General features: G+C 53.3%; 1 protein-coding gene across 2 annotated transcripts; it reads right to left on the reverse strand.

Moving 5' to 3' along the window:
* Positions 1–24,985, reverse strand: MPZL3 (myelin protein zero like 3). 2 transcript variants are annotated; one of them, XM_070426162.1, is made up of 7 exons: positions 24,870–24,947; positions 13,221–13,312; positions 12,925–13,091; positions 9,316–9,526; positions 6,614–6,779; positions 4,990–5,050; positions 1–819 (listed from the first exon to the last, which is right to left on the reverse strand). In XM_070426162.1, the coding sequence occupies exons 2-7, from the start codon at positions 13,252–13,254 to the stop codon at positions 793–795; spliced, it is 666 nt and encodes a 221-aa protein (XP_070282263.1). In that variant the 5' UTR covers positions 13,255–13,312; positions 24,870–24,947; the 3' UTR covers positions 1–792. The 2 variants fall into 2 exon arrangements, with proteins under 2 accessions (XP_070282263.1, XP_070282262.1); XM_070426161.1 differs by lacking the exon at positions 13,221–13,312 and having other exon boundaries at positions 24,870–24,985.
* Positions 24,986–26,117: the final 1,132 nt, after the last annotated feature.

A 26,117-nucleotide genomic window follows, 5' to 3' on the forward strand; every position in this document is an offset into this window, starting at 1 on the left:
ACGGGTTAAAAGAATATTTCATTGTAAATAACCGGTAAAATTACTCTATACAGTCCCGCAGAATCTGCTGAAGGGTTTTTCTTGCCTCGGATCTTAAAAGTCAAGAAGGAAGCCAGAGGTAAGAGAGTGAAATGACAAACTGCGCCCGGCAGGACAAAAGGAAGGCCTCCCTCTGCCTCGCCGTCCCTGTCCCTTTACTTCGCTGGGGAGCCGGGTCAGAGCGTGGCTCCTGGTCCGACCACCAGGGAGGCAGATGCCGTCCACGCCACGTCGCCCACGTAACTGCCGATGCGTCGCTGAGCGGCGAGGGCAGGCCGTGTGCTCACTCACAGCTGAAAATGTTCCCGGAGCAAAACCAGAGAACGCTTATCCCCAACGCGTCCCGTCCGCCAGCACATCAGGAACCCCGAGCTCCATCTCCTTCCAAATAAAAGGCTCTGGCATCAGCAGTGTGGCTAACAGGTAGGGCTCTCCCTCAAAAAAAGAAAGAGAAGGTGTAATACATCTAGAGCACGGCGAAATAAAGTCTCTCTCCTCAGGAAAAGGGTTCCTTCATTCGATTAGAGGATGTGTGACTAAGGGGGTCATTAGGAGTCTCTTCTGCAAGTTTCTGAGCAGTTCATAAATACAACAGAAATCGCCAATCAGTAACTGGTTCCTAAAGTCTTTACTGATGGGTTCCAGAACCTCCGTCCCGACTGTCCGGCCGGCTCCACTCCTCCGAGGGCTTCCGTGCCGGGGGCGATACTTCTCAGTGATTCGGTGATTCTCCTGACGTTCTGCAAACTTCCCTCAGTACGTGTCCTCATAGTCTGAGTCCTGGAGAGGAAAGGGCAGTGGCTGTGTGAGTACGGGAAGTATCATTAGAGTCAGAATTTAGCCAATGGCCACACATTAGGACCCCCCAAAGGAACCCAGTTTGGGGCAACATCAACATGAGGTGGCACTGGCTCAACCCACCTACATGGTCTCATGGCGAATTTCTGCTTTGAAACCCTAAGCGTTCCCTTTTCCTCGGTGAATACTTTTTAAAACCTCAGCACTCATAGGAAGGCGCCCAGAGGCTGCAGAACATGCAGGGCTGTGGCCTGGCGTTTAGGCCAGGAGTCAGGCTCCCTCTGAGTTTCAATCCCTTGCTGGCTGGGTGACCTTGAGTCGCACTCTTTAACTTCTCTAAGCCTCAGTTCCCTCATCTGTAAAATGGGGATAATAAAAATACTGACACCACATAGAACAGCTCCGAAAACGGCATGAGACGATGTCTGTAACTCACCAAACACTGCCTGGCTCTTGGTAAGCTAAGCACCCGTATTCCAACTTGTACTCACTGCTTTGAACCTGAAGCGGGCCGTTTGGCGCTCCCAGCACCCCACACCTCTGCAGGCCATTCATTCTCCTGTTCTCCTAGATGACTGCGCATACCTTCCCCTCTCCCGGACCTCCAAAACCGCTTCCTCACTCTCTTTGCAGCTGATGATCTTGCTTCCTCCCATCATGGGAACAGAGAAGCAGTCGGTAGTGAACTTCCGCAAGCTCCCATCACCATAGTTACCGACCCCCGCATCTAGGCCCACCTACTTGCCCTTCCCAGCTCTGCTGAAGGATATACTGCCCTGCTCTTATCTAAGCCAATGTCTTCACTGGCGCACCAGCGCCTGGAGTCCTCCAGGGCCCTTACCTCTCAAGGGCAGAGTCTATTTTTCCTTCCTGCCGCTTCCTCTCCTCTCACATACAAATGTGCTCTCAATTCTCCCATCTTAAACGGAAAGCAACTCTCAACACCCACTCCCTCACCTAGTGCCCGATTTCGATGCCTCCCTCCACGGAAACCCCATGAAACACTGTACACTCAGTGTAACCAGCAACATGCTGGTCCAGCTTTCACCCCACTTTTCCCTGAAGCTGCTTTAGCCAAAGTCACCCATCACCCCCACAACCCAGGTCATCCAAGAATCAACGCTCGTCGAAACCGGTTTGGCTCAGTGGATGGAGCGTCGGCCTGCGGACTGAAGGGTCCCGGGTTCGATTCCGGTCAAGGGCATGTACCTGGGTTGCGGGCACATCCCCAGTGGGAGATGTGCAAGAGGCAGCTGATCGATGTTTCTCTCTCATCGATGTTTCTGACTCTCTGTCTCTCTCCCTTCCTCTCTGTAAAAAGTCAATAAAATATATATTTAAAAAAAAAAAAAAAGAATCAACGCTCATGTCACTCAACCCAACTCAGAGCGACTGGCACCCCCGTTCTCTTTCCCTTTTCAAACACTCTTCACTGGGTCCCCGGAGTCCACTCTCCCGGTACTCCCGTACCTCAGTGCACAGTCCTTCCAGCCTCCTTTGCTGACTCCCCTTCCTCTCCCGACTCTATCCGCCTTGGAGAACCCCAGGCCTCAGGCCTTGGGTGTCCACTCTCTCTATACTCATTTCCAGGGTGGAAACAGCTCTCCCAGTCTCTGTCTGCTATTGACACCTACACCTGTATCACCGGTCTAGACCTCTCTTCCGAACTCCACACCTAGAGAACCAACGGCTACTCCACATCTCACCCTGGGTGTTTAACAAGTGTTTCAAACGCCATCCACCCAAACCAGGCTCTGGCTCTTCCTCCTAGAGCTGTTGCCCCTCAGAGTTGTACATGCTAGAAAGCAGCAACTCTGTTCTACTCCTTGTTCAAGTCCAGGGCCTTGACTCCTCATTCTTTCACACAGACATGCAACCCACCAGTAACGCCGCTGGCTTTACCTTCAAACTATAACCAGAACACAGTCACTTCTCACCAACCCCACCCTCTCCTCTCACTGGCACTGCTGCTAAAGCCTCCTAACCGGGCTCGCTGGTTCCTTCGTGGTCCCTTACCACCTAGGCTCAACCCAGAAGCCAGAACGAGCCTTTTATTTTATTTATTTTTTTTAAATATATTTTATTGATTTTTTACAGAGAGGAAGGGAGAGAGATAGAGAGTTAGAAACATCGATGAGAGAGAAACATCGACCAGCTGCCTCCCACACATCTCCCACTGGGGATGTGTCCGCAACCCAGGTACATGCCCTTGACCGGAATCGAACTTGGGACCTTTCAGTCCGCAGGCCGACGCTCCATCCACTGAGCCAAACCGGTTTCGGCAGAACGAGCCTTTTAAAACATACATCAGTTCACAATCTGTCAAAAACCACCAATGGATTCTATTTCATTAAAAACAAATGTCCAAGTCATTACAATCCCTACAACGGCTACAGAAATGACATTATGTCTCTGAAGAAAAAGGGGTGGGCAAAAGGAGCTTCACAGTGGTGAGCACATAAAACAGCTTATTCTTGTATTATTATTTATCTACTAGGTGTGATAGTCTTACTATTTTTTATATCCTTACTTTTGATTTATCTGTTAGGTAATAATGATGGCTGGTAATTTCAACAATGACCAACAAAAGTGGAAACAAACATCATGGGGGTGCCAGAAGGAGAAGACAGAGATCAAGAAATTGAAAACCTATTTGAAAAAATAGTGACAGAAAAGTTGCTTAACCTGGTAAAAGAAATAGACTTACAAGTTCAGGAAGCACAGAGAGGCCCAAACAAGAGGAACCCAAGGAGGCCCACACCAAGACACAGCATAATTAAAATGCCAAGGGTTAAAGACAAAGAGAGAATCTTAAAAGCAGCAAGAGAAAAGCAGTTCATTACCTGCAAGGGAGCCCATATGACTGTCAGCTGACTTCTCAACAAAAACTATGCAGGCAGAGGCCAGGGCAAGAAATACTCAAAGTGATGGAAAGTAAGAACCTACAACCATCAGACTGTCGGCACCTGGGAAATGCTGCTCTCACTCTGATGGGGACACAGCTACTGGGAGGCCCCAGAGACCAGAGGAGGGACTTGAACCTCCTCCGTGCAGAGCTCGGTCTCCTTGGGAAGGAAAAGAAGAGGCTCCGGGTTGACGTGTGGTGGGAAGTAGAGAGGAGCCGGCGTTTGCACCGTCCGCAGTCACGTGCAGACGTGATGGAGGTGTCACACGGGCTTTCCTGACAAGATGAGGTCTGTGCACACGCACTGCCCCATCAATGTCGATTCAGGAGGATGGCTCTCTTGTGGAAATCAGAAGTTTCTTGGGGGGAAAGTACACCCACAGGGGTCAAATGGGGTCAGGTGTTGCTTGTTCAGTATCTCAAGCCCAGAAAGATTAGTCGATTCTTGAAGGAAATGACATTGGACTTGTATCAAATTCAGCTGCTTTGATTCAGCGAGCCACAACAGTTAAAGCAAGATCAGAAAATGTTTGGATGGTATCTATGTTTCTTTAAAAAGGACCAGTTCCACGGGCTGATGAATAAGATCTAAGTTGTCCAGCTATAGAAACAGCAAGATGCCAGGTGATTCCTCAGACAATTTGCAATTATTTTAAAGATGCAATGCCCGGCCGGTGTGGTTCAGTGGCTAAGCATCACGGTTTGATTCCCGGTCAGGGCACATACCTGCGTTGTGGGCTCGATCCCCAGTGTGGGGCGTGCAGGAGGCAGCCAATCAATGATTCTCTCTCATCATGGATGTTTCTATCTCTCTCTCCCTCTCCCTTCCTCTCTGAAATCAATAAAAATATATATTTTTTTAAAGATGCAATGAAAGCCATGTAATGAAGGAAAAACCCAAGGGTCTGCAGAAAAGTTCGATTCCGGGCTCTGGATGCAGCCGGTCCAAGTCTCCTAGAGTGAGCGCAAGGCAGAGGACACCCTCCATCAGCAGGTCCCCTGTCACCAGCGGAGACTGCGCGGCGGAGCCCCTACCCCAGTCCAAAGCCACCACTCTGTGCCCAGGAGACAGAAGACAAAACACAACCGTTAGAGCTGAGGGGTCCCCTGAACCCGAACAGACCTCGGTTGCCACCATGCTCTGGACCTACCGGCACGACCCTCTGCGGCCACCGAAGGCAAAGGGTCCCCGTAAATGAGCCAAGAAGTGACCCAGGAACAGGGCACAGAAGAGGGGCGTGGCTTACCAAGCACTCGGCACAGCGGACGCAGAGCCTGGCCATGCAGTCGCCCTCCTCTTGGTCAGTGCTGCAAAACAGGACACCCCCCCCCCCCCCGAAACCATCACTGGCTCCGCACGGCACAGCAGGCACTGAGGTCCACAGCTCTGCTGTCAGACCCGGCTCTGCCGTCTTCGGCAGGGTGCCTGGCAGGTGACTTCAGCTCCGGCACTGTTTCCTCATCTATAAAATGCAGATATTAGCCTGGCCGGCAAGGCTCAGGGGTTGAGCGTCAACCTATGAACTAGAAGGTCATGGTTTGATTCCCCGTCAGGGCACATGCCTGCGTTGTGGGCTCCATCCCCAGTGTGAGGCGTTCAGGAGGCAGCCGATACATGATTCTCTCTCGTCATTGATGTTTCTATCTCTCTCGCTCCCTTTCTCTCTGAAAACAATTTTAAAAATGTATTTTAAAAAATTATTGGCTTTAAAAAATAAATAATAAAATGCAGATATTACATCTAGGCTTAAAGCACAGTGGTCAGGAGTAAATAAAAAACAAATACACATCAAACACATACCACAGTGCCTGGCACATAGTAAGTGCTCAATAAACGGGAGCTGGTCACAGCCACTCCTTTAGAAATGTACGAGCACCAGGCATGCCTGAGGCCTCGTGCCGGGCGGGGGACAAGGCCATCGCTAGAGCACAGCCCCTGGGAGTGTCCCGCCTCCTGGGGCGAGAGGCCTGCTGAGCCGTAGAAGCTCGCTCTCATGCAAGGCCACCAGGGTTTGAACAGTGGAGGTAACCGCCGTGGAGCAGAGAGGATGACTCCCCCTCCCTGAGACTCAGGAAAACTCAAGAGAAGGGACGTTGCCACTGGGTCTTGGAGGGTGAGGAAGAGCGTCCCAGCGAAAGAGGGAAAGGAGGAGGGGCCCAGGGGAGAGGGAGGGTGTGGCGGGAGACGGGGTGCCCGGAGTGCAGCTTGCGGAGAGAAGACAGAAGCTCGCTGTGGCTGGAACGTGGAGCACACGCACGGGAAGTGGCCGGGGACACAGCGGCTGTGGGAATCCTGCTGGTTCTGAAGGAAGGAGGCATCTACTTCACAATTTAAGTTCAGAACCAAAGGACCCATCGTCCGATTTCCAGAGCAGGAAGCTCGTACCTGCTATCACCCCACCTTTCCCCCAATCTGCCCCCAGGCTTCACTTTCGGCCTCCCGTCCCGTCCAGTACTGCTCCCCAGAACTAGCCTCTTCGAGGGAAGAGTTCATAAGCCAAACCGAGAAGACAAACATCACGTGGTCTCACTGAGGAACCTAATGAACAAAGGACTTGACCAACCAAATAAGACCCGAAGCAGGAGGCCTGGGACAACTGGCACAGCTCGATGTGGGTGGGGCGAGAAGAGACAAACCCAAGGACTTACGTACTTACATGCATAGCCCAAGGGGGGGGGGGGGGGGTGGAGATATCTGTAATACTATCAACAATAAAAAATATATTAAAAAGAAAAAAAAAGGACATTTCACCAGCAGAACTAAGCTTAGCTGGGAGTAAGAAAAGCAAGGATGCAGGGGCCTGGCACCGTCCACAAGGCAGGGATCTGAGAGGGTTAGGGTTCACCGCTCGGGGCTCCGGCTGCACTTACTCATCTGAAACCTCGATGGACGACTTCTTGTAGCCGGACTTGCTCCTCTTCCTCAGCCCCGCAGACTTCCTCACCATTCTCACCAGCAGCAGAGCCACCACCACCGCCGAGGGGACGAAGACGAGGATGGAGAGGAGAGCCACGGAGGACAGCATGGTGCCGAAGCCTGCGGGAGGAGCAAGCAGAGGAGGCCCTGCAGACATGTTCCTTTGACATGAGATGGGTCTCACTTTTGCACTCACACTTTTCTCGTAACAAAAGGAATAGATTCAACAGACAGAAAGGTAAGAACTAAACACGCAAAACGGGTAAAAGCTTACCCGGAATCCTACTACCTAGAGCAGTGATGGCGAACCTTTTGAGCTCGCATGTCAGCATTTTGAAAAACCCTAACTTAACTCTGGTGCTGTGTCACATATAGAAATTTTTTGATATTTGCAACCATAGTAAAACAAAGATTTATATTTTTAATATTTATTTTATATATCTAAGTGCCATTTAACAAAGAAAAATCAACCAAAAAAATGAGTTCCCGTGTCACCTCTGACACGCGTGTCAGAGGTTCGCCATCACTGCCCTGGAGTAACGCTTTGTCATCTACCCGTCCCATCTGCTTCCTAAGACACGTGACTAGGGTTTGCAATAGGGAGGCCAGTGTGTGTTTTTAAAAGTGTGAGTCGTATTTTACGTATCATTCCCAACCCCTAGTTACTCACTGCACAAGTACCTTATATGTCAGTAAAGGTTCCTTCCAGATCTGACCTTTTGTAAAAACATTTTTTATTGGCTTTTAGAGATAGAGGAAGGGAGAGAGATAGAAATAGAGACAAACATCGTCAATCGGCTGCCTCCTGCACTGGGGACCAAGCCCACAACCGGGGCATGCGCCCTGACCGGGAATCGAACTGGTGCCCTCTTGGCTTCTGGGTCGACGTTCAACTGCTGAGCCACACCGCCAGGCGAGACCTTTTTAATGGCTGCGTAGTATTCTATCGCCCTGTGTAGTTTATGGACTCAGTCCTCGAGTCCTGAACATTCAAGTCACCCCCATTCTCTGAAGTTATGAATGACGTTATGATGATCATCCTTGTACATAAACCTTCATGTTGAGCTCTATTTCTTTAAGGGAACTTTTTAAACAGAATTCTAGATGGAAGAGTGCGCACCATTAAGACACCCGATTCACACTGCCAGCTGTCTTCCAGAGACACTGTGTCCCTTCTGCTCCCACCACCAGGAGGAAGGTGCTCAGGTCTTTGAAATGTATGGGTGATTGTCTTTAAAAAAATCATATAGTCCAGTATCTCTAAGCCTTCGGTTCAAATCCAACCAAGGGCTGGGATGCCACTTGTCCCCGGGAAGTGAGGCAGATAAAAAGGGAGTCCTCAGCCTGTTCTCCTGTCACTGAAAGGCAACTGCTGGTCTTCACAGCACAAAGGCGCTGCCTCCACCACGGGGCGGGGGGACCCTCCACCACGGGGCAGGGGGACCCTCCACCACGGGGCAAGGGGACCCTCCACCACGGGGCGGGGGGGGCCCTCCACCACGGGGCGGGGGGACCCTCCACCACGGGGCGGGGGACCCTCCACCACGGGGCGGGGGGGCCCTCCACCACGGGGCGGGGGGGGCCCTCCACCACGGGGCGGGGGGGGCCCTCCACCACGGGGCGGGGGACCCTCCACCACGGGGCGGGGGGACCCTCCACCACGGGGCGGGGGGACCCTCCACCACGGGGCGGGGGGACCCTCCACCACGGGGCGGGGGGGGCCCTCCATCACGGGGCGGGGGGGCCCTCCATCACGGGGCGGGGGGGCCCTCCACCATGGGGCGGGGGGACCCTCCACCACGGGGTGGGGGGACCACGGGACAGGGGGGCCTCTTCAGGACCCAGGCAAGCACATGTCTCATCACTGAGGATGAGAACACATTAGGGAAACCAGATGACTTCTGCTTCACAGAGATAACCATCCTCCGTTTACTCAAGGATTTGTCACACATTGTTCACAAGACCCCTGGTCACCTGGAGTCTAAAACAACAAAGAGAAATGGAGAGACTATGGCAATATCTGAAGAAAGACTTCAGTTTGGCCCTAGGCAGTGTGGCTCAGTGGATACAGCATCGGCCCGAGGACTGCAAGGTCCCAGGTTCGATTCTGTTCAAGGGCTCATGCCTCGGCTGCAGGCTCGATTCCCGGCCCCAGTCAGGGCACCTGGGGGAGGCAACCAATCGATGCATCTCTCTGATGCGTCTCTCTCACATCGATGTCTCTCTTTCTCTGTCTCTCCCTCCCTCCTTTCCACTCTCTCTGAAAGTCAATGGGAAAATATCCTCGGGTGAGGATTCACAAAAGAAGGAAAAAGAACAACGTCGGTTTGCAGAATAAAGATTAAAAAGTGCATCCTAATGGACAACTCAACTGGCTTAAGACAGGTGGCTCCGCTGTCATGGTCTCTCCCCAGAGCGCAGCCCCACACCCTCAGGGGCTGGAGGAGGCTCACCCCTCTCTGACTGTGAGCCCCTCAGGGGCTGGAGGAGGCTCACCCCTCTCTGACTGTGAGCCCCTCAGGGGCTGGAGGAGGCTCACCCCTCTCTGACTGTGAGCCCCTCAGGGCGGTGGGCTCACCCCTCTCTGACTGTGAGCCCCTCAGGGCGGTGGGCTCACCCCTCTCTGACTGTGAGCCCCTCAGGGCGGTGGGCTCACCCCTCTCTGTGACGGTGAGCTCCGTTGCGGGAATGTTATGGTGCACGTCTGGGGGGTTCTTCACGGCGCAGCTGAAGGTCCCGTTGTCCCTGGTGGTGGGGTTGCTTATGCTTATGGACGCGTCCCCTTTGTACACGTCTCCGACCCAGGAGATCCGGTCGCGAAACGTGCCTGCGGTGCTGGGGTACTGGAAGGACTGGTAGTGGAAAATCTAAGAAAGCAGCACAGGAGAGAAACAGTTAATTCGAAAAATGCAACGACGGAAACGCAAGGGAAAGCTTAGAGATCTCAAGTAAAATAAGGTGTGTCAGAGGTCTTCTCCATTGCGCACTGTTTTATTCTTGGTTTGCCTCCATCCCGTAGGTTCACAGAGGCCAAGGAAACAGAGGCAGGCCTGACGGAAGGCTTCCCCCGCACCCTGGAGCCTCTTCTACGTCTCCCTCAAGTCCTGAAGCAGGAGCTCTCAAAGGGCGGGCGGTCTCGCCTCCGAGGCCACGGCAATGTCTGGAGACAGTTTTGCTTGTCGCAACAGGGGGAGTGCTGCTGCCATCCAGTGGATGGAGGGCAGGATCTTACTAAAATCCTACGATGGCCTGGCCGGCGTGGCTCAGTGACTGAGCATTGACCTATGAACCAGGAGGTCACAGTTCAATTCCCAGTCAGGACACATGCCTGAATTGCAGGCTCGATCCCCAGTGTGGGGCGTGCAGGAGGCAGCCGATCTCATCATGGATGTTTCTATCTCTTTCTCCCTCTCCCTTCCTGTCTGACATCAATAAAAAATAGATTTAAAAACAAAAATAAAATAAAATCCTATGATGCACAGAAGAGCCTCCACCACAAAAGGTCCTCCAGCTCAGAACGGCAGCAGTGCCAAAGTCGAGAAACCCTTTTCCAAAGTAGCATCTAATCCTATATAATAAAAGGCTAATATGCAAATTGTCCCCTCAACTGGGAGTTCGACCAGGGGGTGGGGCCGGCCAACCGCCGGAGACCCCTCCCCCCTGCCAGCCCAGCCCCATCTGCCCGATCTGGGCGGGCAGGCTGGGCCCCACCCATGCACAAATTCGTGCACCAGACCTCTAGTCTTCGTCTAACACTGTAGGGTTTACAAATGACTCCTATGCATTTGCCCATTTGAGCCTCATAACAACTACATTTGGGGCAAGTATAATTCTTCCAAATTTATAGAAAGGAAAACAAGGTCCAGAACAAAAAACTAAGTGAGTTCTCAAAGGCATATGGCCAGTAAGTGAAAAAGGGGGATTTCTGTATATTTTCAAAATCACCAGGAGGATATGATATAACCAAGCCTCCCTCAAGTTACCTATCTTGGCAATTAACAAAAGCCTGGCTGATGCATGATCAGCACTCAGTCCCACTTGTGGCCAAGGGCAGAGGGAAGTAAGGCATGTGCTGAATTACAACACCGCTGCCTCAGGAGGGTGACTGGACGCTTCCTAGCAAAGCACCTACGTACACCTGCTGGTGGCCCGGCAGCTCCTGCGACACCACACGATCGTCTCAGGCGGGGGCTAGCTGTCCCCTTTCTCTGCTTACTTGGCACCTCCCCACTTCGGAACCACTGCCCAATTGTGAAGAGCAACTTCCCAGAGAAGATGCTGAATCACTTATGGGTCCCTTGTTCATGCATTCATCCAACAACTACGTACTGCACACCCACTGTGTGCTATGCCAAAGGAGATAATGGGAGCCACAGAAGCACGGGCCCTGCTCTCATGGAGTCTGCAGTCTGGTGGGAAACACAGGCATTAATAAATAACAACATGCGTGCTCTGTGTTCCACAAAGGGACACAGAGAACGCCTACTGCTGCCCTGGCCCGTGTGGCCCAGTGGATAGAACGTCGGCCTGCGGATCAAAGGGTCCCGGGCTCTATTCCAGTCAAGGTCACAAATCTCGGTTGCAGGCTCCTCCCCGGCCCAGGCCCTGGTCAGAGCGCATGCAGGAGGCAACCAATCATGCAGGAGGCAACCAATCAATGTGTTTCAATATTTCTCTCTGTCCTTCCCTCTCTCTTACACTTTCTGGGAAAATATCCTTGGGTGAGGATTAAAAAAGAAAAAGAATACCTACTGCTGATGATCAGCATCAACATAAAAGAAAGGGTCTGAAACTCCCTACTGACCAAACAAGGCCTGCTGTGCACTTAGAGATGGATGTGACCTCGAATTCCAAGTTCAGTAGAGGTGCAAATCCTGGTTAGTCTGCCAGGACGTAACTGCAGCATCACTTCATGTGCCTTTAAAGGCCCAGGAACTCCGAGCTGGTGAACGGGCTTCCTGACCAGCTCACAGGAAGCGCCACACAAGAACCCTTGCTGTTTGCATCTGAGGTTTCTGACCCAAGAAAATCCCCCTTGCTTCTTCTGTCCTACTTTTGGCCACGGGGGCAGAGCGAAACAAGGCCAGCCACAGTTTCCAACCACTCAAAATAAAGTGAACTATTTTAAGTTCAAAGAAAAAAAGGACCATGAATACAGCCTGGTTTCCTTCACCAGAGCCCCCGGCCTAACCCCAAGCTTCCTGGCATTCAACAAGGACTCCTAACACGAAATGCAAAGCTACACGTTAAAATCAATCGGAAAGTTTTCCCAATGAAGGAAAGCAGATTAAAGGGACTTCCAATACTACAGTCCTATACACAGCTGACACCCACATTCCTGACCGCAGCTACCCTGGGCTGAGGGTGCTGCTGGAGACATAACAAGGGGGTTTTGTTTGCTTGTTGCTGTTGTTAATCCTCACCCGAGGATATTTTTCCATTGATCTTTTATAGAGAGAGTGGAAAAGAGAGGAAAAGACGGAGAATAACATCGTTGTGAGAGAGACTCGTCCATTGGTTGCCTCCTGCACATGCCCCGACTAGGGCCCAGGCCAGGAGGAGTCTTTAACCGAGGTACGTGCCCTTGACCGGAATCGAACCTGGGACCCTTCAGTCCAAGGACCGACCCTCTATCCACAGAGCCAAACCAGCCAGGGCAAGAGAAAGGGCTTTTTAATTAGACCTCCACATGGGATCTGAACCATAAATGCAGTCTCTATGTGACACAAGGATACTGCTTCTACTATTAACAGACCATCTGTCACCGACAGCATCTGTCAGTCATCAAAGGAACCACCTAAATCAGTGCTGGGGTTTACACTACGGGCGCCGCCAGCGAATCCACAGAGCACAGGTCCAGAGCAGACACGCCCACTGAGGCCACCTGGGCGGCAGGACGTGAGCAGCTGGGAGAGAGGGATGCCTGCGCTGGGACCCAGAGAACCTTTCTCCCCACCGGTCCTGCAGGACCACTGAGCACACGGAACCTGAAAACGAAGCTACGAAGCCAGGCCAACAGAAACCACCAAGAGGGAGCATGTCCAGCCACATGTCCTCTGAACTTCGGACAAGCTTTTTCCTGTCGCTTATTTGCAACTCTTGCAGCGAAGAATGAACAGCCTCACGTGACCCAGTGACGGTCGGGCAGGTGACGCACATCCTCCAGTCTGAGACGGACGGCGGAGGGGCGCCTGGACTCGGGGTGAAAGGGTCCCCGGCTGCGGAGCACAGGAGACGCGAGGACAGCTGTTTGCCACACACTTACTGACTCTGTGCGGCTGCTGCTGGGGGGGCGGTAGGTCCAGTCTATGGTGAGCTTGTCAGTGACAGACGAAGTCGACTTGAAAATGCATTTCAACTTGATCTTCTCTCCAACGTAACCCCGGACATGTGCATCCACTTTAATCTCCAAGGTGAGGACCGTGTGAACACCTGATCAAAGCAAGCCAGACATTGGGAATGTGTTCATTTGGAATATAGAGATGACTGAACGATATAAACGTGCTACTTATCGTTTTTCAGGCTCTCATAAACACCATCGCAACGAACACCTCCCCGTACCAGCCCGGGGGACCAGGCGGACATCCGCATCCATCACGGCAGTGTTTTTGTCGTTTTACAGTATGAAGTCGTAGGAGGAATGCCGGGTGAAACTGTAAAAGTGGGTTTTCCCAAACACAGATGCGTGGCTGGACTGGTGCGAACAAGTGGGTCAGCCCACAGCACGCCAAGCGGCACCACCACCCACGCCCCTCACACTCCTCCAGGAACATGTCGCTATTGTGGTCTGAGGGACTTCCCCCAGGACAGCGTGGCTGCAACCTGCAGCTGCCACTGCCTCAACCACCGGCACAGTGCGAATAGGGAAAAAAAAAGCAGGACTTTATTTTTTGGTTTGTGTGTGTATGTGTGTTTTGTTTGTTTGTTTTTCAAAAAATCATATAAAACTGCCCTAAGGTTCTATCTAGCTCTGTTTTGGTTTTTCGGTCTTAAAGCTGGTTAATGACTCACACATCCACTAAAAGTAAACCAGGGCACCCTAGCCGGTTTGGCTCAGTGGATAGAGTGTCGGCCTGCAGGCTGAAGGGTCCCGTGTTCGACTCTGGTCAAGGTCACAAGCTTGGGTTGCAGGCTAGATTCCCAGTGGGGGGCCTGCAGGAGGCAGCCAATCAACGATTCTCTCTCATCATTGATGTTTCTATCTCTCTCCCTTTCTCTTCCTCTCTGAAATCAATAAAATATATTAAAGAAAAGAAAAATTTAAAAGTAAACTAGGGGGAGGGAAACAAAACAACCTAATGCATTCTAAAATCTATCTATCTACAGGCAGTCCTCGGGTTACGTCGGACTCAACGTACGTCGTTTCATGGTTACATCGCCAGCTCCCACCTAAACTAATAAAAGGGAAATATGCTAATTAAACCGGGAGACCTTCCAGACAAAGCCATGGTGGAGGGGCCGAGGCAGAGGCGGTTAGGGGCAATCAGGCCAGAAGGGGAGGGCAATTGGAGGAGAGCAGGCCGGCCGGGGGTGGGGGTAGTTGGGGGTGAGCAAGCCAGCAATGGGGGGCAGTAGGGTCCATTCAGGCCGGCAGGAAGGGCAGTTGGGGGCGAGCAGGCCGACAAGCAGAGTGGTTAGGGGTGATCAGGCAGGCAGGCAGGTGAGCAATTAGGAGCCAGCGGTCCCGGATTGCGAGAGGGATGTCTTACTGCCACAGGGATCGGGCCTAAACTGGCAGTCGGACATCCCCTGAGGGGTCCCAGATTGGAGAGGGTGCAAGCCAGGCTGAGGGACACCCCCCACCACTCCATGCAAGAATTTCATGCACCAGGCCACTAGTTTATAAAAAAAAAAAGTTGCATCATTTCAACATATGTACATATGTGCTTTATGTTTTTTTTTATTTATTTACCACAAGTAAAGGTCAGGAATTGTTATCTTTCTTTTAAATTTTTTTTACTGTTTCTCTTCATTACCGCTGTGTATGTGCTCCATGTGAGTGACGTAGGTGCTTATGTAGGTGGGTTCTGACTTACTGCGAAAATTGCGTCACATCGCACCATAGGAACGGATCTCTGACGTAACCCAAGGACCTACCGTACATAAAACCCTAATATGCAAATAGATCGAACAGCAGAACCACCGAACAACTGGTCGCTATGACGTGTGATGACCACCAGGGGGTGCGCGTGGAATATGGCTGGCGTCAGCAGCAGGCAGCAGAGCACACCACATGGCAGGCATCAGCTGCGACGGGGTGGTGGAGCAGGTGAGTGGGGGCGCCAGACCAAGGCGGGGCGCCGGTCACTGTCATTGGGGCGAGCCTCTGGTGGTTACTGAAAATTCTTTGCTCCCATGTGCTACAGTTCTGCCCAATGCTCGCACCTGCTGCCAGCGCCAGCCCCACTCACACCTGCTGCCAGCACCCGGTGCCGGCCCTGATCACTCGGCACTGTCTGCGGGTGCAAGCAGCAGCTGCTGGCCCCAGTCGCCCCTTAGGGCTTCTCCACCTCCCCCTGCTCCTGAGGGGCAATCAGGACTGGCAGCCACCTCTTGCACCCGCTGCCAGTGATGGCCCCGCTTATACCCGCAGCCGGCCCTGCTCACACCCGCAGTCCGTGCCGGAGCCGCCACTCACACCCACTGCTGGCACCCAGTGCCAGTCCCAATCGCTTGGTGCCGTCAGCAGGTGGAAGCGGCAGCCGCTGGCCCAGATTGTCTCTGAGGGCTCCTCCACCTCCCCCTGCTCCTGAGGGGTGATCGGGGCAGCAGCTGCCACTCGCACCCACTGACGGCGCCGGCCCCACTCGCACCTGCTGCTGGTACCAGCCCCCATCGCTCCGGCTGTCAGTGGGTGTGAGCGGGGCCGCCGCCGCCATTAGCACATGGGAGTAGCAGCAATGGGGGTGCCGGCAGACAGGGGACCAGGGGCCATGGCAGGAGGGGCCGGGCGGGGCACAGAGGATGGGTCAAGACCTGCCCCTGTGCCCACTGTGGCCCACAGTTCCTTTCAAGATACACAAATGCATGCACTGGGCCCCTAGTGTAAAAATAAAAGCCCTGGCCAGTTGCCCAGTGGTTAGAGTGTCAGCCTGCAGACCGAAGGGTCATGGGTTCGATTCCTCAGGTACCTCAGTTGTAGGTTCCCCAGCCCCCATTGGGGCAAGTGGGAGAGGCAACTGATGTGTCTGATAAACCAGGAGCCACAGTTCGATTCTCAGTCAGGACACATGCCGGTTGTGGGCTCGATCCCCCGTAGGGGGCATGCAGGAGGCAGCCGATGGATTGTTCTCTCTCATCATTGATGTTTCTTTCCCTCTCCCTCTCTCTTCCTCTCTGACATCAATAAAAATATATATTTTTAAAGTAAAAATAAGATATCATTTTTAAATTCTCTAGAGACTTACTCTTTCCAAAACCACCTCACATATCCAGCTCTGAAGCTCCACCCCCCACAAGAGTCGGCCCTTTCTTCTGACCGATCCCCTCTGCCTCGGAGAACAGTGAGCGGAACTCTGTCTCCCACGTGGGCGCCGGCTTTGAGGAAAGCAGCCGCTGGGGCTGTTTCTTGCTCCTTCTCTAGGCAATGGCCCAGGCTCTGGGCTCACAGAGCAGGAGGCTGAAGGCAGCAGCCACACATGACCCCAAAGCCAAGCTCCCCAGGCAGCAGCCGGGCGCATCCCGGCCCATCGCTCGCCGGCCGTGCCCTTAGCAAGTTACTTTCCTGCTTCAGTTCCTCGCTCTGTGGGGATGATCACAGCACGTCTCCCAGCAGCTCGGGAGGAATACATGAGTTAAGACACGTACAGCCGGAGAAGCCCAACCCACCCAGAGCGAGTGCGCCACGCTCCATCAGAGCCTCCTCAGTCCTGCCCACGCTCCCAGACAGGCGGCCCCAGGCAGGCGTCCCAGCCAGGCCTGCCCTTCCGCTGCCTCAAGCCCTTCTTCCTGCTCCTCTCCAGACAATCCAGTCCGTTCACATTCCTCTGGAGGGAGGACACCAGGGCTGCTCACAGCTCTGCTAAGACCTGACCCGCCCCACGATGACAGTGAGGATGACAGTGACTTCTGGTTCGCCCACAGTGTCCTCTCTGCGGCCAGGCGCCCCCGTCGATGCCTCTGGGATGCAGTGCTGCCTGGAAGGCCTCCATCCCTCCGCCCAGCTCTCTCCGGGGGCCTCACCCTTGAGCCACCTTGAATCACTCAAGAAGCAGCTGAGAAAATGCCAGGTGGGAATGGATGGGTAAACTACGCTCTCCCGGACCCCAGTCCTTTCTTCTAAAGCATAAATGTAGCATTTTAACGTGTGGGTTTAGAACTAGACAGATTGGGGCTTCGATTTCTAGCCCAGCCACTTTTAGCTGTAAGACCTGGATCACAGTCACCTAATCTGCTCAAGCCTATTTCCTCTGTTGGCAAAGGGGAATAACAAGACCTACTTCACCGGATCGCGGGGAGGAGGCAATGAGATCAAATAATAACCACAAAACGCGCAACACAGCACCTGAAATAGAAGCTTTCCATGGAGGTTATTATCATTAAAATAAACGTCACAGGCATTCAAAACCCTCCAAGAATTCTCTATCGGGCTGTAGAATAAAATCCAAAGAGCGACACCCTGACTCAAACCTTTGCTTCTCCACCCCACCACCCACCCCCACCCACCCCTTTCCTGGCCCTGAACATCCTGCCATTTCCTACATGTACTGTTCTCCATTCACACTGTGTGCCTTGCCTTTGTCCGGAAGGATCTCCCCACCCCTACGAGTGCTGCCTGGGCTGCCCCCATCACACCAAGGTCACAGGCCTTCAAAACCCAGTCGAGCAGCTGCCCCCTTTGACTCCCGCCCGAAGGCCGAATGCAGCTCCCTGCATTTCTGAATGTTCTCACTGCATCGAGTACACAATGCTCCTCGAGAGCATACACCGCTGGTTAAACTGTTTCAAAAGACGGTTTCTTCTGGGGCGAAACACCGTTTACAGTGTTTCCAACATTCTCAACCCCTGCGCTCCTGGGCCTGTGGCTGATGCGCTCCTGGGCCTGTGGCCGGGGCGCTCCTGGGCCTGTGGCTGATGCGCTCCTGGGCCTGTGGCCGGGGCGCTCCTGGGCCTGTGGCTGATGCGCTCCTGGGCCTGTGGCCGGGGCGCTCCTGGGCCTGTGGCCGGGGCGCTCCTGGGCCTGTGGCTGATGCGCTCCTGGGCCTGTGGCTGGTGCGCTCCTGGGCCTGTGGCTGGTGCGCTCCTGGGCCTGTGGCCGGGGCGCTCCTGGGCCTGTGGCTGATGCGCTCCTGGGCCTGTGGCCGGGGCGCTCCTGGGCCTGTGGCCAGTGCACTCCTGGGCCTGTGGCCGGGGCGCTCCTGGGCCTGTGGCCGGTGCGCTCCTGGGCCTGTGGCTGGTGCGCTCCTGGGCCTGTGGCCGGGGCGCTCCTGGGCCTGTGGCCGGTGCACTCCTGGGCCTGTGGCCGGGGCGCTCCTGGGCCTGTGGCCGGTGCACTCCTGGGCCTGTGGCTGATGCGTTCCTGGGCCTGTGGCTGGTGCGCTCCTGGGCCTGTGGCTGATGCGCTCCTGGGCCTGTGGCTGATGCGTTCCTGGGCCTGTGGCCGGTGCACTCCTGGGCCTGTGGCTGGTGCGCTCCTGGGCCTGTGGCTGATGCGCTCCTGGGCCGGTGGCTGATGCGCTCCTGGGCCTGTGGCCGGGGTGCTCCTGGGCCTGTGGCTGATGCGCTCCTGGGCCTGTGGCTGGTGCGCTCCTGGGCCTGTGGCTGATGCGCTCCTGGGCCTGTGGCCGGGGTGCTCCTGGGCCTGTGGCTGATGCGCTCCTGGGCCTGTGGCTGATGCGCTCCTGGGCCTGTGGCTGGTGCGCTCCTGGGCCTGTGGCTGGTGCGCTCCTGGGCCTGTGGCCGGGGCGCTCCTGGGCCTGTGGCTGGTGCGCTCCTGGGCCTGTGGCTGATGCGCTCCTGGGCCTGTGGCTGGTGCGCTCCTGGGCCTGTGGCCGGGGCGCTCCTGGGCCTGTGGCTGGTGTGCAGAGGGAGGAACTCCCACCACCGCACAGACAGTCACCGCAGAAACTCCTGAATCCACCCCCAGCGGAGCCCTGGATGAAGCCGGGGGCCCTCTAACCAGCCCTGGCCAGCTCCTCTGTCTGACTCTTCAAACTGCCTTCTCTCTCACCCTCTGTGCCCATAAATCCCTCCCTCTCAGAAGACAATGTCTCCTCTTCTTCAGGAAACTTAAGGCCATGAAAAGGGCCCAGCTGCTCACCTCCCCACATCTGCAACCATCCTTGCTTCCCACCTCCTTTTCCTCTGCAAAGCCAGCTCCTCTGCGCAGCCCTGCGTCTCCCTGCAGCCCTGCGTCTCCCTGCAGCCCTGCGTCTCCCTGCAGCCCTGCGTCTCCCTGCAGCCCTGCGTCTCCCTGCAGCCCTGCGTCTCCCTGCAGCCCTGCTCCAGCAGAAAGCCCTCTCCACCGCCTCCAGCCTCCCATTGGCGGAGGCGCTCCCTCCCTCAGCCTCTGAGCACACAGTCTCTCACCTTGAAACACAAGCGAACCAATAAATAGCAACGAACAGAACAACAATCACCTTTCCTTGCCCTGCAATACTATCGTTATCAACTACTGCTCTCTTTCCTTCCTAAGCCCGGGTCTACACCGCCATCTCCCTTTCCTCCCATCCCATCCACTTCCGGAACCTGAAAGCCCAAGCCGGACCCCCTACCACTTCTGGCAAAGGGCATCGGGTCTGACAACTGCAAAACACACGGAATTTTCTCTCCCGATTTTACTGGCTGTCTCCGCAGCAGCGACTACTTGACTTTCTCTATCCCAAGCTCCCAGGACAAATTCTCTCATTCATTCGCTCAACCTTCAAACATATATTTATTGAGCATCTGTTTTGTGCCACTTTCTCAGCAAGGAATTAAATGTGAGCAAAATAAATACACACCCAGGTTTGGAACTTAAAATACAGAAATTCAATACATTAATCAAATCATAATGACAAACTTCGGTAAGTACTATGAAGAAAAGACAAGAGAGTGGCTATGAAAACCCACCTGTGTGGTAGGGGAGCAGGGAGCGGCTAAGCAGGCATCCCTGAAAAGGCTACTTTTGAGATGAGTCCTGAAGGGCAATAAAGTGAGAGAGGGAGGGTGTTCCAGGCAGAAGGCACAGCATGGGGGAACTGAAATGCAGGCAGTATGGCCTTAACCCAAAGTGGGGAGAGGGGGAGAGAGACAGAGAAAGACAGAGAGAGACAGAGAGAGAGACAGAGAGAGATGAGGTGAGGCTAGGAGGTAAGCAGGAACCAGATCATGTAGGATCTTAGAAATTGAGCCCTTATTCTTAGAGTAAGGGGAAGCCATGGGAAATGAGCGATAAGAGACATGACAAGGTCTGCATTTGTAAGAATGCTCTAGGGAAGACAATGAGGAGGAGCCAAGAGGAAAGAGAAGATGACTTAGGAGGCCACTGCGATAGTCCAGTGAGGACCAGGGAGCTGGAACTACGTTGGTGGCCATGGGCATGGAGGGGAAGACGATACCTTCGAAGTAAAATCAGCCAGAACTGGTGACAGATCCGATGTGGATGCTAGAGAGAGAGAGGTGTCAAGGACGCTCTCAGGTTACTGACGTGGGATTGCCATTCGCTGACGCACTCAGGGAAGACTAGAAAAGTACCAAGCTTGGAAAGAAAGAAAACGAGTTTTATGTCAGAGAAGCTTAAGGTGCCTTGGATATATGTGAGGGATAATGTCAAGCAGGTAGCTGGTTGAGGGCGGGGTCAGCAAACTATGGCTCATGGGCCAAGTCAGCCCACAACATCCACAAAAAGACATCACACTGGCTCACTGCTGTACTGTCTCCGGGCGCTCTAGTGCTGCTCCGGCAGAACTGAGCAGTTAACTGCAAAAGACCACAAAGCCTAAAATATTTATTCTCTGGTCCTTTACAAAAGGTTGCCAACCTTGGTTTAGAGCAAAGAATGTGGATTAGAGTTACAACCAGAATCTCTTTAGTCTCCCTCCAACCAACTCTCCACACTGATTGTGTTACACACACACACACACATACACTTCTCCATCTCTGATCGTTTTTATAAAATCTCTTTCTAAGGCTCTTCCTTTCCTGCCCACCCCTTAATACTGGTGTTCCTTAGAGCTCCACCCTGAGCCCATGGTTCTTCACACAACACATTTTCCTGGATAATCCTGCCCACTTTTATAGATGCAACAACTGCCAACTGGCCAATAATTCCCCAACCTGTATCGCTAGCCACGACTGGCCTCTGGGTGCCCACGTGTGACTGGGCCTACCCCTGAGTACCGCCACGGCAGGACCTCAAGTGGAATGGAATGAACTTGGTTGTGAGTTCGATCCTTTCCCCTCCTCTCCTTTCCTGACAATACACAGACTTGCTCTGGATACCCACCCTTTCCCGTGTAGCCCTGGGGAAGATGCCTCGGGCGGACAGGACCCAGGCAGGACACAGGAGGCATATAAATGCTGAGATTTTGAAAAGCATATGGGCCACTTTTCAAAGGGACTTTTCAAAAGGTCAAGAAAGCCGACAAAGGCACAGCCCTTGGCCACCCAAGCCTGAAGGAACAAAGGAAGAAAATGGTGTTACCAGAGCCTGGTAGAGATGGCGTTACGGCCACCTACTAGGGGCTGCAGCCATGGAGGGCCTCGGCCACACAGGCCAGGGCACCACGGCAAGGAGGGAGCAGGGAAGAAACACCCTGATGTCTTTCACCTCCTGCCCTCCAACCTCCTGCCAGTGCCACCCAGTGACCAGACCTACGTGGAAGCCAACGGCAGAGAGCCCGGCTGGTGCTCTGAAGGGTCAGCCTTCCAGGGAGGAGAGAGCAGAGCGGGGAAGTGAATGGATCAGGTGAGCGGAGCAAATGAGGTATAACTAGCAACTGACCCTACCCCAGCCTGGGAGGTGGGGGCAGGACCAGATGGGATTAAAACAATCACTTCATCCAGAGGTGTGCTGGTAAACAGCTACAAGAAAAAAAATTCAAGCCCGGCCAGCATGGCTCGGCGGTTGAGTGTTGACCTATGAACCAGGAGGTCCCGGTTCGATTCCCAGTCAGGCACATGCCGGGTTGCAGGCTAGGTCCCCAGTGAGGGGCGTGCAGGAGGCAGCTGATCAATGATACTCTCTCATCATTGATGTTTCTCTCACCACCCCCTCCCTTCCTTTCTGAAATCCATAAAAAAAATTTTAAAAATTCAAATATGTAGGGTTTGACAATTTCTGTGTTAAAATATTCCCACATGGCTAATTTCAAGATACAAAGGTGAAGTCTCCGAAGGCTGTTAGGACGACATGTGCATACCGGCTCCTGACCACAGGGATGTCTGACCACATTTGTGCTTTGAGTTAACCCAGTAAAAATATGTTTCAGAACATTTGCTTGGCGAGTTATTTAATGCTTCCATGTCTTGTTTGTGTTCCTCTGTATGTCTGGAATCCTCATTCCCTATCTCTAAGTAACTTTCATGCTTCTTTTCAGATTTAATTTTGTCCTGGCCAGGTACCTCAGTTGGTTAGAGCGTTGTCCCCATACACCGAGGTTGCAGGTTCAATCCCAGTCAGGGAACATATAAAAATCAACCAACGAATGCATAAATACATGGAACAACAAATTGATGTCTCTCTCTCTCAAACATAAGTAATTTTAGACATGGAAGAAATTTTTTAAATGACCAAACTCCCAATTTTGTACTCCCAGTTTTCCAAAATATAAATTTGTCAGCCTTTGATTCATAAAACTGCCCATTTAAATGAAAAAGACTAACCGGTTTGGCCTGTGGACTCAAGGGTCCCAGGTTCGATTCCGGTCAAGGGCATGTACCTTGGTTGTGGGCACATACCCAGTGGGGAGTGTGCAGGAGGCAGCTGATCGATGTTTCTAACTCTCTATCCCTCTCCCTTCCTCTCTGTAAAAAAAAATAAAATAAAATAAATAAATGAAAAAGAGATAAGTGTAAGAACCTGAGGTGCCTAATCAGTTTATAGTACTCAGACAACTGATACAGCGGGACCACATTATAACTTAGGGAGAATTCAAGTACGCTAATAAATTAATGGGTCCTATCTTCGAAGAGTAAAGACAAATAAACATGGTATGAAACAAAGGTATCACCTAACAGATTCAAAAGATTGTTTTTAAAGGCTGAACCTTGAAAACACACTCGTTGAAGGAAGCTAGTCACACACGCCTACACTCACAAATCCACATATTACAGGATTTCATTTACCTGAAATGTCCAGAAACGAAAATCCATAGCAATGGAAAGTAGACTGACGTATGCCAGGAGCGAGGGGAAGGGGGGATGGGGAGCGACTGTTCGTGGATATGGGATTTCTCTTCGGGGCGATGAAGATGATGCCAAATTGACTGTGCTAATGACTGTACATCTCTGTGAATACACTAGAAGCCACCAACTTGTACACTTTAAATGAACACATTGTATGGCATGTGAATTATATCTAAAAAAAAAAAAAAGTTATTTATAACCCAGCTGGCAGTGGTTGAGCATCCACCTATGAAACAGGAGGTCATGGTTCGATTCCTGGTCAGGGCACATCTCCAGGTTGTGGGCTTGATCCCCAGTGTGGGGCACCCAGGTGGCAGCGGTCAGTGATTCTCTCTCATCATTGATGTTTCTCTCTCTCTCTCCCTCCCCCTTCCTCTCTGAAATCAATAAAAATATATATTTTTTTAAAAACAACTTATATTTAAAAGACAAAAGATAAATCAATTCATAAAGTACTCAGATCATAAAATCAACTTTTAATGTTTGACTTATTTGGTCTGCCAGATTTGATGCAGACTACATGTGAAATGACGTCAAGTTTAAGAACCCACCCACCATTTCTACTTTTTTTCCTCAATGTGACAATATTTGAACCTTACTGTGGGAGGGGTCTGGGATTATGAGGAGTGACAGGTCAACCTAAGTATTCTGTTGCAAAATAATTTAGCTGAAAAACTGGTCACTTGTAATGACAGCGGCAGCTGGGAGGGATCAGGGAGTGGCTGGCAGCAGGAATATTACTCATCAAACAAATAAAAACTTCCCCGCCTTCCGTGCTGAGATTTAGCACACCTTAAGTCTTCATGCTAAAGGTCCCCTTCAGAAGTTCCCATGACCCATAGGGAAATGTTACCATGGTAACGAGTCACTCTCCTGCTAGCTCTAGTAACAGGATTTCCCAGAAAGATACACACAGACATATTTTCAAAAATCCAACAAATAATTGCAACGTAAAATTAGACAATTAAGCTGGATTGAAATTTCTGCAATTTGGGAACTGCGTGAAAGCAAAACTTACCCAAATTTTAAGATTAAGTCACAGTGTGGATACTGTACTTCTGATATCAGTTAATACTATACATTAAACTTCTAACAGAATCGATGTGCCCTTTCTTGTATTTAGAAAAATGAGCTATTAAAATGCTAAATCTTTTTCAACAAAACCAAATCACAGCACGTCTTTCCTGTAACTAACAAAAGTTTTGTTTCCTAGGCTCTGATAATCGCCTCCCAAAAATAAAGTTACCAGGTCATGTTTTTCTTCCCCAAAATCCTGGGACAAGCTCCTGAACACTAGGACTGTCCCTGCCTAATCCTAACAGAGCCCGCAAACCCGCAGCCTAGCCGAGCCCCCGAAACCCGCACCAGACCGCGGTGTGCCCTAACCCGGGCCTCCCGAGCCCACGCGGCCCGGCCAGCGGGTCAGTCCCGGGCTCCCCAAGGTGCGGACCAGCCGAGGGGGTGGTGATCGCAGGGAGAGAGCATCCCCCCACGCCCCCTTCATTCCTGCCCCCGAGACCCCCTCGCGGAACCCGACCCGCCCCCGGCCCCCAGCTCGGCGCGCTCACCCCAAGGAGAGAACGCCCCCCCCGCCCCCCCCCCCCCGCTCACCCCGCAGAAGCAGGACGCCCCCCGCCCCCCGCCCCGCGCTCCCCGCTCACCCCGGAGGAGAGGACGCCCCCCGTTCCCCGTCCCCCCCCCCCACTCACCCCAAAGGAGAGGACGCCCCCCGCGCGCCCCCGCCCCCAGCTCACCCCGGAGGAGCAGGACGCCCCCCCGCCCCCCACTCACCCCGGAGGAGAGGACGCCCCCCGTCTCCCGTCCCCCCCCCCAACTCACCCCAAAGGAGAGGACGCCCCCCGCGCGCCCCCGCCCCCAGCTCACCCCGGAGGAGCAGGACGCCCAGCAGCGCGAGCGGGACGCGGCCTGGAGCGGCTCCCCGCGGCTGCATCCCGACCGTCTCCCGTCCGCGCGGCGCACCTTGTTTACCGCCCGTGACAGCGCAGGTGACACCGGAAGTGGCGCAGCGCAGGTGGCGGCGGAAACGCGTGAGATGGCGGTTCCGAGAGGCGGGAAGGGCTCTCCCGGGACCGCGCCGCACCTGCGCACGACCCCCCACGCGGCGGGTGGTTCTCTGCTGCCTGGAACCGCGGGGGCCGGGCCTGGGCACTCCGAGTGCCCATCTGAATGCCCATCTGAATGCCCATCCGAGTGCCCATCCGAGTGCCCATCCGAGTGCCCATCTGAATGCCCATCAGAGTGACCATCCGAGTGCCCATCCGAGTGCCCATCCGAGTTCCCATCTGAGTGCCCATCCGAGTGCCCATCCGAGTGCCCATCAGAGTGACCATCCGAGTGCCCATCCGAGTGCCATTCTGAATGCCCATCTGAGTGCCCATCAGAGTGCCCATCCGAGTGCCCATCCGAGTGCCCATCTGAGTGCCCATCTGAGTGCCATTCTGAATGCCCATCCGAGTGCCCATCAGAGTGACCATCCGAATGCCCATCCGAGTGCCCATCTGAATGCCCATCAGAGTGCCCATCAGAGTGAAAATCCGAGTGCCCATCCGAGTGCCCATCCGAGTGCCCATCTGAATGCCCATCAGAGTGCCCATCCGAGTGCCCATCCGAGTGCCCATCTGAATGCCCATCTGAGTGCCCATCCGAGTGCCCATCTGAGTGCCCATCCGAGTGCCCATCCGAGTTCCCATCCGAGTGCCCATCCGAGTGCCCATCCGAGTTCCCTTCCGAGTGCCCATCCGAGTGCCATTCTGAATGCCCATCCGAGTGCCCACCTGAGTGCCCACCTGAGTGCCCACCTGAGTGCCCATCTTAATGCCCCGGGACAGACTTCTGTGGCAGCTCAGAGATAACCTGGGATCACGATCAGAACCGATATGCTGGGCCTGCGCGGTGACGGCGCCTTTAGGTGGAGCTGCTAGGTCACCAAGTCAGCACCTGCTTGAATTGGTGTTTATTAAAGTGCTGTTGACGGTGCAGTGACAGCGGTTCTTAACCTGTGGATCGATCCTTTGGGGGTCGAAGGACCCTTTCACAGGGGTCACCTAAGACCATCGGAAAACACATATATAATTACATATTGTTGTGATTAATCACTATGCTTTAATTATG

Source organism: Myotis yumanensis, unplaced genomic scaffold, assembly GCF_028538775.1.
Source record: "Myotis yumanensis isolate MYYU_CA2020_CCGP unplaced genomic scaffold, mMyoYum1.0.hap1 SCAF_10, whole genome shotgun sequence".
NCBI lineage: Eukaryota > Metazoa > Chordata > Mammalia > Chiroptera > Vespertilionidae > Myotis > Myotis yumanensis.

Bases quoted from the DNA above. Each gene is read 5' to 3' on its own strand.
- MPZL3 (XM_070426161.1), bottom strand. From the start codon at position 24,936: ATGCAGCCGCGGGGAGCCGCTCCAGGCCGCGTCCCGCTCGCGCTGCTG. The intron at 5,051-6,613 runs GTAAGTGCAGCC...CCTGTTTTGCAG, and splicing joins TCCATCGAGGTTTCAGATGA to CACTGACCAAGAGGAGGGCG. The intron at 820-4,989 runs GTAAGCCACGCC...TTTCCTCTCCAG, and splicing joins TCCGCTGTGCCGAGTGCTTG to GACTCAGACTATGAGGACAC.